The sequence below is a fragment of the Channa argus genome, chromosome 1 (assembly GCF_033026475.1).
Source record: "Channa argus isolate prfri chromosome 1, Channa argus male v1.0, whole genome shotgun sequence".
Taxonomy (NCBI): domain Eukaryota; kingdom Metazoa; phylum Chordata; class Actinopteri; order Anabantiformes; family Channidae; genus Channa; species Channa argus.
The window spans coordinates 8076193-8099949 of NC_090197.1; the positions used below are offsets into that span (position 1 = coordinate 8076193).

Genomic DNA, 23757 nt, shown 5'->3' on the forward strand with positions numbered 1-23757 from the left:
AGGTTTTCTGTCTAATTTACTATCAGTTTTCCCTCTAATATTCGACACATTACAGTACAGTCTAAAATCAGCATCCTTGATTTAAACAACGAGTAATTTCTCTCTGTCCTAGTTTTTGGTCTCTTTCTCATGTCATGTTTCCGCCATTCGGCTGTGTATGTGTGTGTTCAGTCCACCATATGACTTTAAAAATGAAATAGATGGAAATTTCTGTCAATTCTGTTTCCTTACACAATGCCCTGGTGATGGTATCAAGTATGCAAGTAAACAAACAGCCTTGATGGGAAAACGTCTCTGGATAATATTGATCTCAGTTTGTCTCCAACTTTTGGAAGAACCATTAGCAATGCTGTAGTCACTTTTTTTAAAACAAACACTCCACCATCAAAATGTCCCTTCTTTTTCCAAGCTTTAGGTTCCTTTAAAAGAAAGCTTTTTTTCTCTGAACATGATCTTCTCTAGCAATGTCTAGCATCTACACATTTGTTACTCTTTATTTCAATATCACATTTTCACGTAAAGGCCGACAGTTCACATAAACTCACCGATGTGGTATCACATTTCTCTGAATAGACACCTTGAGATTTTCCAGCTATCCCTGGCCTCCCCTCTGCTGATTACCTTCATTAGGTGTGTTCAGTCTATTGGAAGCTGAAAGGTATCAATTCAATTTGTCTGCTCCCCAATCCACCCTCAGCTAGGATGGCCTCTTCCAGCTTCTGACTGACTGATCCAGGTAATCAGCAGTGGGTTGGCCAGGGATAGTTAAAAAAACAATGACAGCAGCTCTCAAGGACCTGGAATGAGTAGCCCCGTTCGAAAAGAACTTTTCAAGAACTTTTCTTGTTCTTTTCTCTAGTTAAATTTTACAAAAATATTAATACTTTACTATAACAATGTATTTTAGACCGTGTTTAATTTGATAGAGTTGATAGCATAAATGCGAGTCCGGTCCACTTTGACAAACTGCAATTTCAAAATAATGGCAAAGAGGACTTAAAGTAATTGATAAAAAAATAAGGACAAAGATCTGTGTTACTACAGAGACTTGGTGTGGAACAAACACAGCAGTTGGCAAAGAAATAGCTAATTGTGTCCGTTTTGTGTACTGACTGATGCTTAATCCATTATTATTCATTCATGGATTGTATATGTTTTAATCAAGATCTTAATTTGCAGAAAGTCCCTGTAAACCCACATATACAAGCAGCAGATCGGTAAACCAACTTCTCTACTCTGGACTTAAAAACTATGATCAATGGTTTCAAAGTGTATAATGACAGAACATACTGGTTCCTGAACTTTTCCCTTTTTCCTAACACCCTCAGTACATACTGACACAGCTGTGATAGAAAGCCAATTATGATCAGTTTACTGTACCTTAGTGCAGGTAAACGCACTACATGTTACCTTCACATGACTGTCTCAGACTCTGACACAATAGGCTGTTTCTTTGTGTATTTCTATGACACAGTGTCCTACAGTTCAGCATCTCCAGTAGCTGTTACCATGTACTTAATGTTTTTCACCTATCTTCACCTGTCGGCATCTGCATTAGTTGGGACAGAGCTCTGATCTATCCATTTTTCCTTCGCCATATGTCCATTTATATTTCTGTCATCTGCCACACGTACCAATCTCTTGCAGCTGTTGTCTCCAGGTGTCTGCCTCAGGTGAATCAGGGTTGTCAGTGATCAGCTTCCTCAGTGTGCTCTTCAGCTGCTCCACCTTCCCAGAGTGGTCAGCTAGCTCCGAGAGCAGGGCCTGGAGGAGGAAAGACAACATGACATGATTTACAGTTCTTCTAGAACAAGCTCACAGAAATTCATGAGCTAAAGGTGATGAGTACTTATGTTTAAATTTGACTGAGTGTGCCTGTAAGTCTCTTACCTTGTTTTCTTGAGCCTGGGCTCGTACTACCTCGGGTTTGGACGGTGAGCCAGTCTGTCCCTGTTTCAGGCTTTGCTCTTTGTCTGTCAACCAGCTCTTGAGCTCCTCTGTGCCTTGTCTCGCCTTTTGCCTCAGCTCCAGTGAAGCCTGTTGGCGACCGAGTCGCTCCTTCAACTCCCCGCCCAGAGCCTCATATCGACCATTCACTTCAGACACGGCTACCTGGAGTTCGGTAAGATCTACAGGCAACACAGAAAAGAAAGTAGAAAAGTGCTAAGTAAAGAGCAGAGAACAGAAGAGAAAAAAAATACTTTTACAAGTACAGATCAACTAGAGTGAGTTTAAATGGAGCCTAGACAAAGACCTGTGGGTCTTGATATCGGAATAATATTTTTGAAACTGCAACCATTTGTCACTGATATCTGTTTTGCATAGACAGAGGCACAGGAAGCAGCAACACATAAAACAATGGGAAAATCCCTCAAAGTGACCAACACTAAATCATAAACACCAATATTGGCGAAGCACCACAAATAACTGGTGCTGAAGTTTACCACAGACACAAATCTTAGGGAGAGATACTGTGTGATAGCAAAGAGCCAACAGGACAGAGAGAGCTAAAGGGAGAGCTCACCTTTACAGGTGTGAATGCCATTGACACTGCTGGAACCTGTGGAGCCATTGATTTGGGCAGCACCTGAGAGAAAGACACACACATGACTGAGTACACACTCACGCAAACATGGTCACACAAAGAAATATGAATACATTTAAAGCTCAAATAAAAGTGTATGACATATTCAGCAGAGTTATTTTAGTGACACAGAGCTTAGTGTGAGGACAAAAGCAGCGGTGAGACAGACAGCAGTGATAAAGACACGGAGGATACACAGTCTTTGCATAACACAGAAATCAAAAGAATGTATATATTAGCAACATACCCAACAATCTAATCCAATATAATGCAATACTTTTTGAGACTAAGTCAAACAGGTGTTGATTTGCCTCAACGGTTATGTATAAGGATATAGTTTTGATTCTGAAGTACTGGAGTTAATTATAAATACACAGTAATGCGTTTGTCTATTGTTGAATAGAATTGAATTTCCATGCAGTCGACAAGACTATTGTTTGATCCCTTACTAATCCCTGTGACATTATTTAAACTTGCCATCACAGCTTATCTGCATCAGATCCAATTACCACGGCAGAATTAATGACAAATGCTCTTTTACTGGATTCAGATTTGGCCCACGTTACCTTCTGATTTATTTGCATTTCTGTTTTACTGTCAGGTTATAAAAATTAATGAATCTCTGTTGACTTTTTTCCCCCTTTCTTGACATCATCTGCAAATATGAACTAAATTACTAACAGAAAACTGTCATATGTTAAAAAATATGATTTAAACTGAAGTAGAGTGGGATAATGATTCCATCGTTTCCATCTTACCGGTTTTGGTTTGAGGAGCAGTGATGTCGATGATGAGGGACTCCAGCTCTGAGCCAGTTTTGTTTAGCTCCTGGACTCTGGATCCCTGTGACTCCCATTCGTTCAACACGTCCTGAAAGCATTGAGAACATATGATATAGTCACTGGATTCAAGTAATATGTCCCTAAATATATCGATTATTTTATTATAAGCAATGTATGGAGAATTTGTATATACAGTTGTGGTCGGTAAATTATTAAACATACACTCACACACACACACGCCCACACACACACCTTGAGCTGATGAACTCTTCTTTGCAGGCTCTCTGTGTTGAGGTTGGCTTCTTTGGGCGGCAGCTGGTCCTGTGCCGTCTCAATCCACCTCTGGAGGGAACCAGAGAGGCCACGGAACTGAAGTAGCTGCTGCTCACAGGCTTGGATAGCAGCAAACCTGTGTCAGAAAAAAAAAAAAAATTAATTAAGAGGAAAAGGGAAAGGACAGGTAACAAAAGAGAAAACTAATCCTGAATCACATTTTGTTTTTAATGGAAAGCAATCTCTCCTAAGCAGTTTTTGCATTATATTCTCTTAAAAAACGAATTCACAAAGCACTTTTGACATAGAGGCTTCAAGGCCCCTGGGCAGCACTGACACAGTCTTGACCTCCTTCTCTTTGTATGTGATCTGTCTCAAGCTAAGACTGGAAAAGTGCTGACTGCCTGCAGACAAAACAGCTCAGTGAAATCGCCTGGCATGGAGCAGTATCATTATCATGTTGCTATTTTTTTCCCCCTCGGGATTCGAGGCTGGGAGTTATCCGAGAGGGCAGTTTATAGGATGGACAATGAGCCATGTCCACACTGCTTATATTAGCACCTGGGTCTGCTCTTCACAGAGATACAGTACATACATACAGTAGGACACACTTACAATACTTGGAAACCAACTGCTGAGAAACATCAGGCGACACTGTAAATAATCTACATTAGTGCAGTGTGACTTAAATTAAATTAAATTAAATTCTCTATAGGATTAGGACATTTTTATATATGTTCATTACACTGCCTATACCGGTTATCTATATCTGCGACTGATGCACCAAACTCCGGTATTATCAAAAAAGATCTGAACCAGTCTGAGGGTATTTATACATTACCAGCCGCCTGCTCACAGGACGTCATAGAGGGTAGGCATAGCAACTATTGCTCCAGGAAGGCTACAATTTTAGTAATGCCAACAGCATAGTCTGTTCTGCAGAAGCACTCACACTTTTTATTAGCAGGCCTAAACAAATCTTACATTTTTGTTTCATTTGAGGCCATCTGTCTAATCTTGGTTGGCCTCTGTTATTTTCACATGAAATGGGACCGAACACCACGGACAGCTATCTAGTGCCCCCTTGTGTATTTCAGGGTGAATTGCGGATGAGAGGAATTTAAAAAAAATGTAAGCTGCAAATAATAATGGTTTCAATATAATCATGCCCACTATTCCTGTATTTATGCTCCAAAATCCAACTAGTCATATTAGCCTTATTGACTGTGACAAAATAATGTTGACATCCAAAGCGAGCTTTTACCTTTCACTGACATTTGCTTCTAGTTGGGTGAACTCATCAGACACCCCTTTGACCTTATCCAATAAGCTTTGTGTGTTACTGAAAGCTTTAGACTGGCTGAGCTCGGTGCCAAGGTTGCAGAAGGATTTCAGCTGACCAGCTTCCTGCTCCAGCTCTGCCCGGACCTCCTGACAAGCCACACAGGTAAAAAAAAACAAAACAAAAAAAAAAAACATGTTGAACAGAGCGACAGGTGTGTTAATCATATAGAGTTGAACTGTCATACCAAATATCTTAAATGAGACCTTGAAACAGATGATCTATTTATACAAAAATAACTCTTCTGTGCACCTCAATGGTTTGCCCGTAGTCATCCACAGTGCGGTCTGGCTGCCCCATTGGGCTTAAAGCCTTGAGTCTGCTCTGGGTAAAGACCTGGAGGTCGGTTCCCAGCCGCTCGTAGCTCTCTAGTCTGGGCAAAAGCCCTTTAAGCTCAGCTTCTCTCTCGGCTTGGCTGGCCTGAGCTGCAGCGTTGCGCTGAGTCAGTTCATCTAAGGAGCTCTGGAGGCCAGAGGCTGTGGAGGCATCAGAGCTCTGAAGTAGTTTGGAAATAGAGTCTCGTGTTGCTTCCACGCTGCCCTGTCTGGAAAGCAGCTCCTGCCGTAGTTTCTGATAAGGGAAGAGAAGAAGTGAGATTTTACAATGGCAGGGTTTCTTTTTAAATGCAGGATAAGTTTTCATAATTTTGACTTCTTAAAGATATTTTACATTTTCCCTTCGAGAGGTCATACCTGATTTTGGGTAAGAGCATCTTGTACAGCCTGTGCATTGGGCTCTACTGGCCCGGGGTTGAGATTCAGTTTGTCCAGCCAGCTGAGCAGACCCTTCAGGCCTTCCTGGACGCTGACAGACTGGGCCACGGCCGTCTGAAGCTGTTCAGCCCGTTCAGAGACAGACGCAGAAAGGGAGCCAAATCTCTTCTCCAAACCATCTGAATTAAAGGATACAAAAAAAAACAAAAAACATTCAGACTATGACGTCAATCTTATTTGATAAACCAAAGGAGAAAACCCTCAGTGGTCTGCAATTAAACTGATGTAGCAGATTAAATTACCTGCAGCACAGAGTATGTCAACAGCTTTCAGGGAAGGAGATTCCTCTGTGCTGACCAGATCTTTTCCTGCTCTCTTCACCTTCTCCAGCTGCACTGAGCGCTCTGCCATCTCATCCTGCAGCAGCTGATGACAGACGACACATTTACAGGTGTACAGCCACTCTTTTTTTCTACACTTCATATACTCGACTGAATTCAAACTTTGTAGTCATTATCAGAAGAAGGAATGCCGACTAGGCCAGACTGTAACACTTTTTCCATGCTTCAAACCTGCCTAACCTCCTCACACTTGTTTGTTACCTGAACTTGTCGTAACGTGTTCTGCAGGTTCTGTGGGTCTGTGTCCCCACTGGGTTTGGCGATGCTTTGGTTTTGCTCCTGAGTGCTCAGCCAAGAGTGAAGGGAGACGACCTCATCCTGGTACTGCTGGTATCTCTCCACTAGCCCAGACAAACGACTTCCCAACTCTGTGGACTGTGGACACCAAACAAAAAGATTGATGTTTGTATTAATTCAAGACAATGTCAAAAAGGTGAATAAGTACGCAAACTTCTGACAATTTCTATACCCCACTGTCACCTTGGTGTGTAGGGTCGTGTATCTGTGGTTAGCATCCTGTAACTTGTCAGTAACCATTTCCTTGGTGCTGTTCAGAGCTGGATCAGAAACACCTTGTTGCTCTTGGGCTCCTCGAATGGAGTCCAGAACCTTCTGACCAGAGATGGAGACGAAACGCAGGTCCGCCTTATGGCAAATTACATCCTCAGAGAGCTGAAAGTACAGATACATTTACTGACCAGCAAGTTCTGTGTTCGAAGCAGGAATGTTTATGAAAAATGTGCAAGAAAAGCATTTAAAACATTACAAATGGGATATAAAGGAATTCTTAACAAGAAAACTATTCCAAGATAATTCACTGCAGTTTCATAATTGCTTGCAGATCTAAATTTGTGATTGTTTTAGTTTAAATCGGGCATGTAAAGGCATACAGAATAATGAAAACTGAATGTGGGAACTTCTATGGTTAATTAAATGTAAAAAAAACCAAAAACATAATTTTTGCAGTGTGGCGTTTTAATCTGGGGCTAGTTTTAATAAGTAAAGTTTCTTACCATATTCAATTCACTTGAAAGCAGCTAAATTACAATCTAACCAGCCCCATCTAGAGGCCAGAAAAGTATCCACAGCAATGATTTAAAGCTGTAGACGGGCCATTTTGTGGCATCACGCACAAAGATAGTTATGACAGCTCCGAAAGTTATTTCCTCCAATGCCAGTAGAAGCATGTGTACGTCTGCGGGTCTAATCGGTGCTTCCCTCAATATCCAAGTATTAATCAAATCGATATAATTAATCAGTCAACAATTGAATTAGTATGAGTCTTCTCTGTACCTTTCTGTGCTCATCCAGTCTGCCCTTAAGTCCTTGCGCATCAGTTTCCCCTTCCCCCAGGGAATGGAGCTCCTGTTCACTTTGTTCCAGCCATGCACCTAAACTTGCTTGTTCTTGGAGGAACTTCATCAACTCATCCTTTAGAGCCTCAGACTTCCTCAGACGGTCCTACAAGAAATCATTACAGCGGCAGCAGTCAATCAACTATAAAATACAATAAAAATAGAAAATATAATTTATACAAAATATACTTTACTTTTAAATACACAGTACCCCCACCAAAAAAAAGGGTAAAATCTGTCTTGCCTGTTTTCTTGGTCTTACCAAAATCATATCAGTTGCAATTCCTAGCTGTTGACTTAACATTCCCACTGAATAAAGTATATAAATTGAGTACCTGGCAGCTCTGCAAACTGTCCTGGTGCTGGGCCTGCAGCCGGTCCAGAGTAGCTCGGAGATGTTGCTTCTCTTCAGGAGGAACAGTGGAGTCGGGTTGGTCTAAAAGCGAGCGAACGGACTGGGTGACTTGGAGTATCTGTGCCTGCTGAGCCTGGAGCTGCTGAAGCTGTGCCTGTCAAAAGAAGTCAAAGGTTACTTGCTAACGAAATTATAGGATACATGACAAAATACACACAGATTTGAGATTCTGACCTGCAACATCTCTGCGTGGGACAGGACAGCAGCCTCTGGTTTTGAGAACGGGGGATCACAAACATCTTGACCCACTGCAGATCCGACTCCTCCTGTGCCCAGCTGGTTAAGGGAGGACAAGTCCTTTAACAGGGACACTATTTGGCCTCGTGTCTCCTGGAGGTCCTCCACTGCCTTTGCCTGGAAGGGAAGAGCAAAGACAGAGGATCAGACTGACAACTGCCATTTAAAATAGGCTATGTACTTATTTTTAAACAATAAATAGTAATAACGTATACGTATAACTTCTCTCATCTTCGTACCCTTTGTGTGTTCTGTTGTACGGTGGTGTTGATGGCTGTGTTGACTTCTGAGAGTGATGCGCTTGCTGATTCAGTCAGGGAGCTATATTGATCCTTCATTCTTGCTAGCGCCCCCTGGAGGTTCTCTCTCTCCTCCGGGCTTAGATTTTCTCCTCGTTCTGCCAGGAAATCTTCTACAGAGCGGATGGCCTCAGCTATGCCCTCACCTTTACTCTGGAGGTCCTTCTGTACTTCCTGCACAAAGAGAAAACAAGGTAAATACAATAAGTCGACCTTTACCCCCCTGTGTATTCTTGATGACAGGTGATGATCAACAGCGCTTTTGGTGCAGATATTAACCATAAAATAGATTGAGTTCAGATGCAAATATTACATCATAAAGAGGTCAAAGTGTCATACCTTTAGTTTCATCTGCTTGTCTTTCAGCGCATTCACATCACCTGAATCTGCTAGAGCTTTCTGACTGGCCAGCAAACTGGCAGCTCCAGCCAACCACATAGTGAGACCCTCTAGTTTCTGAGAGCACTCGGATTTCTGCTGTTTAACCACCTAAAAGAAATAAGGGAGGAAGAAAAAAAGGCCACAAGAGCCACAAAGAAGGAAAGTGTGAGGAAAACTGATTCTGGCATGAATTGCTGCAGAGGAGGCAATCGCATACCATTAACTGAATCATGTGACAGATCATTTTTTATCTAACATTTTTTTACCCATCCCAAAATAAGAGCACATTAAATGCACACTTGTAAATTGCACACTTTGCCAAGCTTTGAGCAGATTGTGTCCAGAGTTCACACTTAACACACAAGCAGACATACCGACAAGTACACACAGAGAATTTTTGTTTCGCAATATTGGTCAAGCAACAACATACAATTCTGAAAACCAATCAGTCACTGTTTTTCCCCCTTTCTCCGGGTTTAGGCAAGACGAGAGGAAAAACAGTTAAGCACTGTAGCCAGCGAGGCTTTTCTGCTATAAAATCTCTAGCCTTTACCGCCGTGAGACAAGCGATTTCCTTCTGTGGCAATCTGGAACAGCAAGGCAAACAGGTTAATAATACACGTTATTGAGACATGCAGAGTAGCAAACACACTTGCATAAAAGCCTGTGTAGTAGGAGTGAGGGTGGTGATACTGTCATTGTCGAGTGGCGAAGCATTGGCAACAAGAGCAGCAGTGAGTTGCTATCCAGGTATGAAATGATGGGAGACGACTTGAGCCGGTGTATAATGGTAAAACAAGTCTAAACTACGGCGGCAGTTAGCTAGTTCACATCAGTTTCCAGGTTCTAGTGCTAAGGGAGTTTAAGATGATTTTATATAGTATGCGAGTGCCTAAGAAAATGGAAACGCTGTATAGCATGAAAATAGTTAAGAAGTTGTGAAATATATTATTTGAAAAATAACAGTATTTAACCATATTAGTGATAAATAGTGCAACACTTCAAACCAATTTGACTCAATTATGCTTTTCCAAACCTCTCTCTCCCTTGCATTCTGACTTTCTCTCTCCTTTTCCTCCGCCTTTATCCTCTCCTTGCGCTGCCATTCCTCCTCACGCTCTCTCTGGGTGGAGAGAGCTTTGGCCCACGCCTGGGCTTGGCCGGACGCTCTGTGGAAGGACCTCTGGAGCTGCTGCAGTTGCCCCAGCAGCTGCCTGCTGTCCTCAGGCGCCAAGTCCTGAGCCCGCTCTGAGACGAATACCTGAATGTCAAAGGCCATGTCGTTGACCTCACTGGAGCGAGCCATCAGAGCAGACTGGAGCTCCTTAAAAAGAGAGAAAGATCAGGGGAAAGTGAGCAGGGTAACATAAGTGGATGGATGGACATGGATGTGAAAGGATGAATATATGTTTTCCAAGTCTTAGAATTTTACCAGAGTCATCGCGTCACCTAAGCCTTGTTCCTTTTACGCATTCTTCAAAATATGAGTATCATTAAAAAGTGAAGGCAACTTACCTTGCAAACGTTCAGCTGCTGCGACAGCCGATCATGGTCGTCATCCTTCTCAGCTTTCGCCATTTTTTCCACCCCTGCCATTCCTCCGTCCAACTGAGCCTCTGTCTCCTTCAACCAGGACAGCAGCCTTTCCACTTTTCCTCCCAGCGACTTGTACTCAGCCGTCACTGCCTCCTGAGAGAAAGGTTAGAGGGATTAAATCTTGAAGTCCTAAAGCGTAGCTTTGTCCCCTTCTAATCGGTATCTACATATCAAAATACCAAAAAATAATTCCATGTCACCTCTACAACAGATGAGCTTCAAATAGTCTACACTTCCTTTCTTTCTGGTTTCGTCTTGACTTCCTATTTTACCTTGTATGAGTCTCTGTGCTCTCGTAGACTTTGCAGAATGCCCTCAGATAGTGCTCTGGCAGCTTCATACCCTCGAGCCAAGCTACGCCCATCTTTTTCCAGGGCTAATAGAAGCTGGGGAGGAACATCTTTAGGTTGGGGCTTTGAGAGTTGCTCAGCAGTCTCCACTTCCTTGGTAATCTCTGGCTCCAAGTCACGCAATTCAAGGTCCAGAGTCTGACAGACAGATTAGCGAAAGAAAACAAAAGGGTTTTTGAAACTGTTTCGTAAGAGACTAAGCTCTAAATCGCCTTCGTTGTTTGTCTCACACTGGTGACCATATGCAAAACTGAAACTGCAAAATGTAAGTGCAACACAGCTCCATCAGCCTTTTACCTCAGTCTGCCTGATGACATCATCCAGGGCACGGAGGCTGCGGCCGACAGCCTGCTGTTGCTGCTGCTTTAGTTGAACCTCAATGTGTCGTACCATCGAGACCAGGGCTACGATGTGCTGGTCGTGCTCCAAGCATTCCTGACGCTTTAACGAAGACTGTCAAGACAGAGACAAAAATAACACAATACAACTTAATAAGATAGTTCACATTAATTTGGACATGTATCCGTTTATAAACATAAAGACATATGTTGTGTTTAAACAAACCTACATGAAGACTACTTCCTAAAGGTTCTACTTTTTCTTACCTTGGCAGTTACAGATGCCTCCACCTTTTTCTTTAACACAATTTCTTGGCTATCCCCGACATCTTCCTCTTCCTCCCCCCAACTCTCAGTGGCTGTATCAGACTCAGGGACTCCAGGTGTTTCAGACTCAGTTGAAGCATCTTCTGAAAGAAAAGGCACTGTTTCTGGAGAATCCAGATGCGGTCTGTGGTCTTTTGGAGATTCTGTTTCAGGAATATTAGTACTTTCAACTTGAGGTTTTTTCCTGTCCTCTTTTGCAGTTGCTTTATCTTGTTGTGTGCTGGAAGCAATAGCCTCAGCTGTGGGCCGAATGTGAGAAACGTCAGTAGATTCCATAGCATGTCTGGCTTCTGAATGGGATTCTTGGGGCGCTTCCTTTACAACAGATGTGACCTCTGCTACTTGTATGTGTTCCTGAATGGGAGAAATGGATTCCTCTGATTGACGTAAATATGGCAGACTATGTTGACTGATCTCAGGTTCTTCAACGTGAATTTCTGAGCTTTCCATTGCATTTGTCCCATCGCTAACAGAAGGCTGGATTACATTACTGGGTTGCTGATCATCGGTAGATCTATCTACCTTCTTCTCTTTAGTGAAAGCTGAGCTATCCGATTCGGTTACCAACACTTCAGTTGGTGTTGTAGATTTAATGAGAACTTCTGATGTTGTCACCTCAGACTCAATGTTTTTATCAGTCTGTAACATCTCAGTATTAGGTTCAAATTTGCTCACTTTTGAGCTGTTGGACTTCTTCTTCTTCTTACTTTGTTTACTTTGCTGGGTTTCTTGGAGCTGGACTGGTGGAGCTTTCTCAACATCTTTTTGAATGTTTTCTATTCCAAGACTCCAGTTATTTTCTCGCTCAGTTAAAGAGGCCTTCAATTGTTTGGTCTCCATGTGCTCCTGGACAAAAGGTTTCTCAACAGTTGTATCTTCTTTTACTTTTGCCAACTTCATTTTGTCTTTCTTGACACCCATCTTTTCTTCAGTCTGTCTTGTTGAACCATTCAGTGTCTTGACACTTACATCTTGGACATCAATTCTCTCCGCTCTATCAGTATTAGATGGCAGAGTTTGTGCCTTTACATCCCTGAAGGTTGTGCCTGGACTGTCCATTTTTCCAACATCTTTGCGCATTGCCTGCAACTCCTCAGCTGCCTGCTTCTCACTTACTCCTTTTTCAAATACCTTTTTAAGAATGCTCTCTTTGGCTTTCAGTATCAAAGCTGCTTTCTTGTCATCTGGTAGATTAGATTTTTGAGGAAGTTCTTGCTTTTTCCCTTTGTTCAGCTCCTGACTGCTCTTGGGTTGTTCTGGTTGCTGAGAGACAGAAGCCTTCTCATGAACTTTCTCTTGCTGCTCCTCCATTTCCATCTCGCTTCTTACAACATCCTTTTCTACATCCTTTGACAGTGAAATTTCTATGGCATCTTTCCCTGACTCCACAGTATTTGCTGTGAATTTAAGAATGTCCTTAACTTCCAGTCCCTGTTTTTCCAATTTTTCAGCCTTAGCTCTCTGATCAGTCTTTCCTTCACTTTTTTCAAGAGAAAGGCCTAGAGAAGTTGCCTGATCATGATGTTGTGTGATCTCATAATTTTCTTGCAATGTAAACTCCTGTGTGACTGCATCTGTGGCCTCAGGCTGTCCTTCAAAGTCTGGATCAGTTTGATCAATTTCAGATGGAAAGTCTGTATGTGGAGGCTGTAGTTCACCATCTGCTTCCTTTCCCTTTCCTTTCCTTTTATTCTTCCGCTTTTTCTTACTTTTGCTCTCCGTCCCTTTGGATGTAGATGGCAACATTTGTTTTGACTGTTCATTTTCAGTGCTAGATTTGATTTCAGTCTTTATAGGTTTCTCACACTCTTTACCCTTACCATCTAAACCACTATCCCTGTGTCCTGCCTCATCACTTGTCCTCTTTTTCTCTTCAGTCAGTTTTGGCAGTTCAATGTTGCCTTTGCTTTCCCTGTCATCTCTAATTTCTGCTGCCACAGCACCTGTCTGGTTTTCAACATGATGAACCACTGATTTGCTCTCATCAGTGGATCTACACACTTCCTCCTGAACCTTTACAAGATCTTCGTGAGACGTCAAAATGGCAGCTCCTTTTCTGACTTCGTCCTGTGAATCTTTGTCAGTGTCATTGACATGTACCATGGATTCCCCATCGGAATCCCTGAAAATGCTCTGTTTCTGGTTGTCATCAAGCTTAGTCTTACCGTAGTCCTGTTTAGGAAGATTCCCTAACTTATATGAATCTTTTTGTGGTAGTCTCTCTTCTAAGGCTAGTTGAATTCTTTCCTCAACTTTAGTTGCAAAATTACACAAGAGGTCTATTGACTGGTCCAGCTCAATTAAAGATTCCTCTTCAACTAACAATGGTGTTTCTACTTGGCCCTCTTCTGTAGTGAAGTCATATAATGTTAATTGATCTGAAAATACAGATGTTAATGTCTTTCCATCATCTGCTGTGACTTGTACACTTTTCTCTGAAAGTGGAGGTCTTGACTCCTCCTCTATATTTACTGACCAGTTTGCTGGACTGCCTGTGGTTGACACTGAACATATAATCGCGGGACTGTATGTACCTTTTGATGAGACAACAGGTGTAGAACTACCTTTATCACCGTCTATCTCAGATGAAGTCACTTTGTCCTCAATCTCGGAAGCTATGTCGCTGGATAGGAGTCCTACGGCAACAGGACTAGTGAGCCTTGAGACTTTGTGCCCAGCGACATCAGCTAAACCCCCTATCAAACTCTGGTTGCTGGCTATTACCCTGACCATATCGTCTCCAACTAAGCCTCTCTTACAGGCTTCAGATAGGGGGAGCCTTTCTCCAGTACTGCTATCAATGATGCCTCCACTATCTGCCTGGCTTTGGAGCAGTCTCAATGCTGGAACTGGGTCAACTTGCTTTAATGCAACTGCCTCAAAAAGGGTTAATGTCTCTCCCGTTTTCTCATTTTGAATGCCTCTGAATGGTTTCACCTCCAAGAAACGTTTACCTGTTTCAACATCTATCTTACCGTGGCACACAAGTTCAGAATAAGGTACAATGCGTGCAGTTTCGGGTTCAAGTACTCCTTGTGTTACAGTCAGAGAACCCATCGCTTCACTGGCTATATTCTCATCCAGGAGACCTTTGGAAACAGCCTCAGTTAATGTCAGTTTACATCCAGAGTCAGGGTCGTAAATAGCACCTGTCGATGCCTGTAAAACAACAGCATCTGGATGTGATAAGGGACTGACTTTTCTTTGATAGACCCACTCTAGTTCTTCTAGCCCAGGAGCAATGGACCGATCGACTAGTCCTCTATCTACAGCATCAGAGACCGAAAGCCTCATTCCTGAAGCATGATGTATTATGCCACCTTCAGCCACCTGCCTTGCCAAAACCTGGTAAGCATCCTCTGGCCTAATTATCCCTTTATGAATTGCTTGCTCCAGAGGAACTGGAGACTTAGACTCTGGGTCAATAACACCTTCCATCTGTAGCTGTAAATTAGCTTTAGTAAGGGTTGCTGCCACAGCTGTAGCTTTTCCTTTGTATGCCTTCTCTAGTGCCACAAGACCTTCTCGTTGATCCTCTTCAATGAGTCCCAGATTGGCTGCTAGAGTGACAGACACTTTTTTATCCCTACGTAGGTCAACAATTCCCCCAGATGCCACTTGGGCTTCTATAAGTCGAGCAGCCGTGTTGGAATCAATCAAACCTGCCTGAGCTGCCTCCCTTACGCCACGGATCTGCTTTTTCTCTACATCAATGATTCCCGCAATGTTTTTTTCTGACTGCAGAACACTCCACATCAAATCTTCATCCAGTAAACCCTCATGCATGACATCTTCCATGCTAAGTGACTCACCACCGCTAGCATCTACAAAACCACCAAATAGACCTGCCTGAGCCATTAATTTAACTGCAGTGTGGCCAGGGAGGACACCCTGGGCTACTGCCTCATCTGGAAGCAGCCTCTCCCCTTCTTCTGTCATCAGACCTCCTTGTCGGAGCTCTAGGACTAGCCTCTCCAACTGAGCAGCCTCCTCTTCTTTTTCAACTGCTACTTCCTGACCACCAAACTGAGGTTTACCATGCTGTAAGTCTGTCTCTGTCTCAGGCACCTTCTCTTTCATCATTTCAAATTCAGTCTGGGAATGTTTTAAATCTTTGCTATCTTTAAATTGTGTTAAATGAATGTCTTCATTTGCTACCAGTTGAATTGGTTCTTCTACTGTCTTCCTTTCAACAACTTCCTCTGCTTTGATAGATGCCCTGACCCTGTTACTTTCTACTGCTGAAATGGCTGAAATCTCCTGATTCCCATTGTCACTGGGTTTGGATTCAGTTATAACCAACTCTGCTGGGCCCATAGCAGAAGCTGGGCCCATAGCAGAAGAAGAACTGAACATTTCTTTCTTTTTAGCTTTTACTTCAGCATCTTTACCATCAACAAGCTCATCTTTAGCTGCAGAGGCACAATCAGTCTCACAAATTACTGATGTTTTTTGCAGCAAATGTTTGTCATATCCTCCATCATTTATTGCTTCTGAACGACCTGTATCACTGATCTCTAAATCCTTACTTGGTGTGACTTCAATCAAAGTTTCTTTTTCAATTTCCATTTGTTCATCATCCACTCCTTGATCTGCCACATTGAATTCTCTTATCATTTGCATCTTCTCTTGCTTATCTGTACTCAAGCTATATAGAGACTCAACTTGACCTCCAGATACAGAGTCCCGAGCAATCAGTTCAGTAGCTGTGACCAACTCCACCACCTCAGGGTCTAGCAACACCAGGCGTTTGCCAGAACGGGCATCAACATAGCTGTGAGTCATGAGGTGAAACAACAACTTGTGTCTTGCTTGTTCTTCAGGATTCATTCCATCTTTTGGTGTAGAGTCAAACACAAGGCCAGTGGGACATGATGAAGGAGGTGGCGAGGACGGTGGTGGAGAAGAGCTTGTGGAACCCCAGCTCAAACGATTTAGAGATGGGGTACCAGATTTATTTATGTTGAGAAGAACATCTGGGATTTGAATGTCTTTAAGAAAATCTATTACACAAGGCTCAAGGGCCTCTTCAGCAGCCTGATTTAGGGGCAGCACCTGGAAGGTTTCTGGATTGTACAAAGCCCCAATGGTATGGCGATGTGCTAGGATGTTCTTTGCTAGCTCTGCTGAGATCACACCTTGCTGAAGAGCCTCAGCAAAAGGCATAAGTTCTCCAGATTCAGGCCAGAGCAGTCCCATGAAAGTCCAAAGAGACTCAAGGACCAACAGAGCCAAACGAGGGGAGAGAAGATCTCTGCAGATACTCTCTTCCAAATCCAGGCGTTCACCACTGAAAGGGTCTAGAATTCCTCCATTTTGGAGCTGACGTGCAAGCATGGCACAAGCCAGATCCTGGTCCAAAAGGCCGTGACGAACAGCTTCATCAACTGTCAGCCGATGGCCAGAGCGTGGGTCAGCAATACCTCCAGCAAACAGCTGAGCTTCAAGAAGTCGTACAGTAACTTTGCGATCAATTAGGCCTTCCTGGACTGCTCGGAAGATGCCAACTTTTCTTCCGGAGCAGAGGCACACTGTTCCTCCAGGTTGCTGTTTCACAGGGAAGACAAGGAGACCTGAGTCTTCATTGAGGACACAGCGCTGTTGTAGCTCATTTAAGTTTAATTTTTCAGCTGTGTTTGGATCAATCAGCTCTCTGTGTTGTAGCCTTGATTGGAGTTTTGTGAGGGTTCTGGGAGTCATAAGTCCTGTTTCTTCTGCTTGCTCCAAACTTATAATTCTTCCCACAGAATCTTTCAAAACTCCAGTGTTTATCTGGAGTTCCAGAATACGAAGTCCCACCTCCTCTCTGAAAAGCCCCAACTCCATGGCCACAGCTACTGGCAACACATTTGGTTGTTGTTCACCCGTAGGGTTAGTATTCTCCACCACAAGCAAGGCTCTCTCTAGCTCAGAAAGGAACAGTTTGGTGTGGGTGTCAATAAGGCCTTGAGCCAGACCTTGTTCCAGGGAAAGATTGAGAGGGGAGTCAGGCTGGACGAGGCCACCCATAATGAGCTGGGCCTCCAGCAATATGCGGCAGGTGTCCTGGTCAATAAGACCACGCTGGGCTGCTTGAAACACTGGAAATGTTTCCACTGTTCCCAAGTCAATTACTCCAGCAATGACAGTTGGGTTCTACAAAAAATAGAAAAAGTTATAGTTAAAATTGAACACGTGTTTGAGCCAGTAAATGAACATGATTCTATGTTTGTCATGCTGTACTATATCAACATATTAATATATGAGATATATATATAATATTAATATGTAATAGTATAATATTACATATTAAATGTATAATGAGCTTTATACAGTACATAAAGGGCAGAATCAGAAAATAAAACCCACAACCAAAGCATGACTAATAAAAACAAAAAAATGCTCTTCTCTTGGCAGAATATTCGTACATATTAGGAAGTGGGAAAATATCTTTCCCATATTTGAATTAATTTCTTTTTCAAAAAGTGCTTTAATACTTACCACCGCTATTCTAACACAAGCATTAAGCATGCAACACAGCAACTATGCAGGAAAAAAAAAAGCTCTAGACAAAAAAAGAGCAGAGACACATAGAAACGCAGATATTCAGAAACACAGGCTAAGAAGACGCCCAAATGAGGAAAAAAAACTTACAGGCAACGGTAAGAGAGAATGCGAGCGCTACTTACCGTACGGGCTTGTCCCGTGGCACACACACTAATGGGCCAGCTTTTGGCTCGGCAGAGCGAGGCGCAACAGGTGAGAAGCTGGTTGTTAGCATTCTGCATGCCACTCTTCATTCTGACTCCTACCACTGCACTGACACTAAAATCCTCGTGTTGACCTTTCGTTAAACTCTTGTGTCTGACGCCTTTGAATGGGCTTCATAAGGACTCACAATGAATGTCATTTCAGTCTGTGCAGTTATTATTAGGATGAATTGCAGACTACTTTGTTGCAATGTGACTCATTAACTAAATTTTGTGTCTATTAATGTCCTGTTTTATCTCCTCCCCCCCCGATCTCACATTCTGATCCTTGGCTCAGACCTCGGATGTCCACAATTCTCCTCTGGCAGCTGTTAGTGATTTTCAAGCAAAACGCTGGTTTAAAGTTTCACACATTATTTGTATGCATTAGGACAAAAACAAAAATTCTCATTCACACACACACACACTCTTGTGATCTGGACACAACATGCTCAAATTGTGAAGTGGGTTTTTTTTTTTTTGCATAGCTGGCCTCTGGTGCACTTACACTCTAAAACAAAAGCAACCTTTTTTTTTTTTTTCCATACTTCTATGCTTTAGTGTGTAGTATAAATCCCGTCACAGGTCCCCTGTGCAACATAAAATGTTCAAATTGGAATCAGCTAAGATGTGCAGCTGATGAAACGTATAATCAAAGACTGCTTAAACTGAAAAACGTTACACGTTACAGAGAATTGTGACTGCTGTAACATATTACATACCCCAGGAGAGGAACAACTGAACAAATATGAGATTCCTGTTGGTCGACTGTACATGTATGGAGAATGTAGTTTAGGGAAAATAAATTTAGGGTAAAATAAACGCTAAAATGACAGGTGGTGACTTTATGCAGTGGCATTTTTCTACCATTACATAAAGACAAATAGGATGACACCGTATTGTTGATAAAGTGATGACAGATATGTAGTCTATCTTATACATGACTGAAAATAATGAGTCTCTTAGAAGCAAAGCTCCTCACAGTAGCTTTTACCTAACGGCTAACATGACTTGGGCAGCACTGCCCCACTACGGCACCACTAAGGCCAAGTATTAATCATGTTGGCAGTTGAGCAGATGTATTTTCTAATGCTAATGACAATGTTGATGAAAATGACAAAATTAAGAGTGGGGATAGTTAATGACATGGCTGCAGGCTTTAAAGTGAACAATTTCAGAGTGAATACTCCATGCGGAGGCCCAGTTCAGACAGTTTCATCCAGTGAATTCTTCCTCGTCCTTCATTGCCCATGTTTTCTTTAGGGGTTAATATATAGAAACCTTTCTTTTTTTTTAAAAAAAACCACCTGCACAGGTGTTTTAGGACAAAGACTACTACATGTCTTCTACTATTTGCAAACTATTTTTGAATGACAAAGAAGAAGGTCAAAGTGATCTGAACACATGTCTGAACAAGGTCTGATGTTTGTTAAACCAAACCAAGTCAATGAGTGAAAATCATCAGTAAGTGGTGGGTTGATGTCAAAAACGCACACTCTGTTGTGAACACACAACATGCTGTACAACACACGCTCTTTGCTGGCCCACACAATCTCACGCATAGCTTGCAAGCGTATTCAGACTCATGGCGACATTTTCTAAAAGTCCTTTCATTATTACAGCGCGTTGTTTAACGTTCGCAAATGCAGAAAACGCTGTCATAAATGTGCAACAACCCTTCTCCGTCTCAGCCCATCCCTCCATCCAGTATACCTTTCTTTCTTCTTCTTTGGCCAGCTGTTGCTCCAGCTGCTGGAGCTGCTTGGTAGAGCTGTCACACAGCTCGTTGTAGGTGGATGTTAGTTTATCCAGCTGAGCTTCCATATCAGCACGTTCCTCAAGGGACAGTCTGTCCAAAATAAGTTATTATTAATTTACATTCCAGTACATGAACTGCATTTTGTGTTCAGTTGGTATTGGGGTTATAAATTGTGCATCTTCTATTTTCCACTGCACACATTCACTGTTATTATCATTAGATATATGGCACAACTCATGTGCAGTACCTACTCAATTACACTGGCACCTCATGTGCAAACACAGTAGTACTGTTAATTGTATTGTAACCTGAAAACAAGTTGAGAATCATTCAAAAAACGAGTGCAGACTGCTTATAAACCGTGAATGTTGCTCTACACTAGTTTTATGAACACATGTGTCATATATATAGTGAATGGGTTTGGGAGGCATGTGTGATCATGCATGTGAGCAGATCTTACTTGCTGGCCTGTTTAGATAGCAGGAAGACCTTTGTACTTCTAATGGCTTCAGCCACGTCATCCTTCTTGGCTGCTAGCTGTTCATTAATGGCCTTTAAAGGACACAATTGAATACAATACTTAATAATATCAGAGGCAAATTGTACTATTTCATTTCATATTTCAATATTTTACTTTACTTTCATATCATCAGCGATGCAGACAGCATGGACAGCCACAAGGTTCACGGCAAATACATAACAATAAATTGCTGTTCTATTGTACCTGTTGAGCAGCAAGTGAAGACTCAGCGTTGGGGCCCCCTGTCCGTCCCTGGAGGCCTTTGACCCAGCCCAGCAACTCTGACACCTGGCTGACCCTGGCCTGCTTCTCTTCCTCCACCTCTTTCTGCACAAACAGAGGTATAGAGGTGAAGGATGTTTTAAAACGCTATGGTAATAAATGGTAATATATTGGTGATATTAGATCAGTACTAATGTGTAAGCTAATACACACTTCTGCAGTAAAGTTATTTTAGTACATATCTAACCACAAAATCAAGGCAATGCAAGCAAAAACCCAAATACATAGATCACAAGTTAGAGAATCATGAACAGTAAGGACATGCTTTAAAGAACCCTACCTCTTCTTCTTCTAGTCTTCTCAGTGCATCACTAATGTATTTAACATGCTGGGTTGTCAAGGTGACCAAGGCTGTGTAGCGTGTTCGCAAATCCATGAACTGCAAGGATACATTTACTGTTACATAATTGTTTTCTGTATAGGAATTGGAAAAAAAAAAAAAAAACACCAAATAGTTATTTCCTTACCTCCTGAGTTATAGCGTCAGAGGAAGAGTGCATCCTCCTCCTCTTGACAGGTGACTTGTGCGTAGATTCCACAAAAGCTCTATATGTCATCAGTTGCAGTTCATAATCCTACAAAATACAGCCAGGTTGAAAAATACGCCATTACTTTTTAAATGTAACACTAATCTAAAAACTAACACTTAAAATATTTACTAATGTATTTATGTAGTGTTTGCAACACAAAATACTGCAACAACTGCCAGACTGTCTAAACTGAACTGTAAAAATACTATTTTACATATATGGAATGGTGTGAAAGACACATGTATAGACATTACTTAAGTATTCTTACCTTCACTGAGGTGGAGTACTGCTTGGAGTGAGTCTGGCACTCGTCTAGTTTGGTCTGGTTCTGTTCAATCTCAGCTACTAATGCCTGAAGAGGAGAATGAGTAAAAACATAATACTTATCACTGACTTAAGTAAGTCAGAATAAATGTGGGAGGCTCCTCCTTTTTGACTTTATACTGCATTTAAAGCAAATCAAAGTTTATATTTCAAATAGACTTAATAATACCCAAGGCAGATCAAATCCCCCATTTGGTACATGAACACTCTAGTAAATCAGTGGTACAAACCGTCTGCTGGGCCAGTTGTTCGGACAGTGCTTTACTGTCCATCTGTCCAGGTTGCGTGTTTTCTTGTCTCTCTGTTGTCTCTTCGATCCACTTTATCAGTGCAGAGTAACCATCTCTGTACTGCTGCAGGACTGAGCCCAGAGCCACTAGATCGGTTTCTCTGCAAATAAAAATGGGGAAATTCCGAACATTCAAGACCTATAAAACATTTGAGTAAAACGATGTTTCACATCTAGTATGATTATGTATGTGAGTGGAGGGTTTCGGGTTTTGCTATTATGAACTTCTCCTAACTCCTCATTTGTTGTTAACACAAATTCATCCTTTCCCTTCTACTATTTCTCCTTTTCCCCCAATTGTTTTCCTTGCTTACCTTGTCTCCATCTGTCTCTTGACTCCACTCCACCTCTCTGTCATCTGATTGGCTCTCTCCTCGTAGAGCTCCAGCTCTGAGCTGCGATCAGGGTGAAGCCTGCTGAGCTGAGACCCTGCCTCTTTGGCACGCCGTACCTCTGATTGCAAGGACTGAAAGACTCCATCCTGCTCGGCGAGTTCACCGTGCCACTTCTGTTAGGAGATAATAAATGAATGCAAAGACTTACAGAGGATGGAGAAGAAATAAGCAGAGTGAAATTATTTCACAATTTAAGGCTTTTTCTTTAGCTGGATGTAGGACGATGTTTTGTAATTACATGTCACTTACCCCTAGTTGCTCTCTGAGGTTTTTAATGGCTGTTGTGTCAGCAGGAACGATGTCTTCTTCACTTAGTCTGCTCTCGTACTTCCTAACCTGGCTCTCTGCTTCATCCAGGCTGTGAATGAGAACATCTACTGTCTTTAACCTAAGGAAAGAGTAAAGCAAAGCATGACATTATTCCACATTTTTGAGTCAACCTCTGAAATAAATGGGTGTTAGAGAAAAAGATGACTAACTTTTCTAGGTAGACGGACGAGAGGTTGTGCAGTTTGTCAAGCTTCTCTACAGCTTGACCGAGTTCAGACCGGAGAACAGGAACACTGGAGGATGTTGGCTTCTCCTCAAAGAAGCCGATGCAACGACGAGACACGTCACCCAAACTGGAGCGCAAGGTATCCAGCTCCGACCGCAGCTTCTGGAGAAGAAGACAATAAAGACATTACCTGTATGTAACATATTTTAAAGATAAATAAAATAAAGAGAGATCCGAATAAGGTGCTCTACTCATCAAACGGCAACTTAAAGATTATGCTGTTTAAGCTACGGACAGACAGATGGGCTATGACAAAATCAAGGTCAAAACGTATAATTCCATTGCAAAAAAAAAAAGCAAACACATATACACACATGGACTATTAAAACCTATTTAGGACAGAAAAGATGAAACATTTCTGATTTGTATTTGTGATTAAACGCTTTAATTTTCTCATACAAAATAGAAAGAGATAAGGATTTGTAAACCCTTAGTGTATTTCATGACAAAGTAAAAATGTTATAAAAAATAAAAGCCTTTCCTGTAGTTTGACACTAAGCTTATATTATATATATATATTCAAAATATTTTTTAAAAACATTGAGAAACATTATAGAAAGTGGAATTGCCTATTGCCACCAGTAGATGAGGCTGAACCTGACCTCTTGCTCTGTAATCTGGACTGTGTGGCCAGTGCTGTCTAACGACAGCCGGCTAGGTGGTGGAGTCTGAATTCCCCTCATCAGCCTTTGCTCAGCCTCATTTAGATGAAGCGTGATGTTCTGCAGCTCCGACAGGTATGACCGAGAGACGGACTCGTCCTTCTCCACTGGAGAGAGAGGAGAATGAGAGTCATTTTCTTCTGAGTGTTATCTTCATACTAAAATTATAATATAAGGCAGTTTATAATTAAAAGATAAAAACTGGAATCCACACGTAAGGTTATACACTACTTAATACTGTAAACTTGACTATTGTGTCAAAACGTGTGAACACTGAAGATTAGTCCAATACAATTTAAAATTGAAATTAGGAAACCAG

At 42.0% G+C, this 23757-nt stretch overlaps 1 protein-coding gene across 22 annotated transcripts in view; it reads right to left on the reverse strand.

The window, feature by feature from the left end:
• Nucleotides 1-23757, reverse strand: part of macf1a (microtubule actin crosslinking factor 1a) — a 194909-nt gene that overhangs the window by 59055 nt on the left and 112097 nt on the right. For 20 of the 22 annotated variants that reach the window (XM_067479025.1, XM_067479114.1, XM_067478944.1 and 17 more), the window contains 32 exons: nucleotides 23379-23545; nucleotides 22700-22878; nucleotides 22470-22608; nucleotides 22140-22333; nucleotides 21767-21926; nucleotides 21481-21564; nucleotides 21150-21257; nucleotides 20963-21061; nucleotides 20605-20727; nucleotides 20341-20432; nucleotides 19835-19970; nucleotides 11334-17528; nucleotides 11026-11181; nucleotides 10651-10866; nucleotides 10298-10471; nucleotides 9819-10106; nucleotides 8741-8890; nucleotides 8342-8575; nucleotides 8040-8219; nucleotides 7786-7959; nucleotides 7389-7556; nucleotides 6576-6767; nucleotides 6297-6470; nucleotides 5997-6120; nucleotides 5674-5873; nucleotides 5234-5551; nucleotides 4904-5070; nucleotides 3619-3775; nucleotides 3343-3454; nucleotides 2525-2587; nucleotides 1891-2129; nucleotides 1635-1764 (listed from right to left, as the gene is read on the reverse strand). In XM_067479025.1, the coding sequence (XP_067335126.1) occupies nucleotides 1635-1764; nucleotides 1891-2129; nucleotides 2525-2587; nucleotides 3343-3454; nucleotides 3619-3775; nucleotides 4904-5070; nucleotides 5234-5551; nucleotides 5674-5873; nucleotides 5997-6120; nucleotides 6297-6470; nucleotides 6576-6767; nucleotides 7389-7556; nucleotides 7786-7959; nucleotides 8040-8219; nucleotides 8342-8575; nucleotides 8741-8890; nucleotides 9819-10106; nucleotides 10298-10471; nucleotides 10651-10866; nucleotides 11026-11181; nucleotides 11334-17528; nucleotides 19835-19970; nucleotides 20341-20432; nucleotides 20605-20727; nucleotides 20963-21061; nucleotides 21150-21257; nucleotides 21481-21564; nucleotides 21767-21926; nucleotides 22140-22333; nucleotides 22470-22608; nucleotides 22700-22878; nucleotides 23379-23545 (11292 nt within the window). Of the gene's footprint in view, nucleotides 1-1634; nucleotides 1765-1890; nucleotides 2130-2524; nucleotides 2588-3342; nucleotides 3455-3618; nucleotides 3776-4903; nucleotides 5071-5233; nucleotides 5552-5673; nucleotides 5874-5996; nucleotides 6121-6296; nucleotides 6471-6575; nucleotides 6768-7388; nucleotides 7557-7785; nucleotides 7960-8039; nucleotides 8220-8341; nucleotides 8576-8740; nucleotides 8891-9818; nucleotides 10107-10297; nucleotides 10472-10650; nucleotides 10867-11025; nucleotides 11182-11333; nucleotides 17529-18061; nucleotides 19783-19834; nucleotides 19971-20340; nucleotides 20433-20604; nucleotides 20728-20962; nucleotides 21062-21149; nucleotides 21258-21480; nucleotides 21565-21766; nucleotides 21927-22139; nucleotides 22334-22469; nucleotides 22609-22699; nucleotides 22879-23378; nucleotides 23546-23757 lie in introns of those variants that run through there. The other 2 variants (XM_067478850.1, XM_067478761.1) reach the window with 2 other exon arrangements.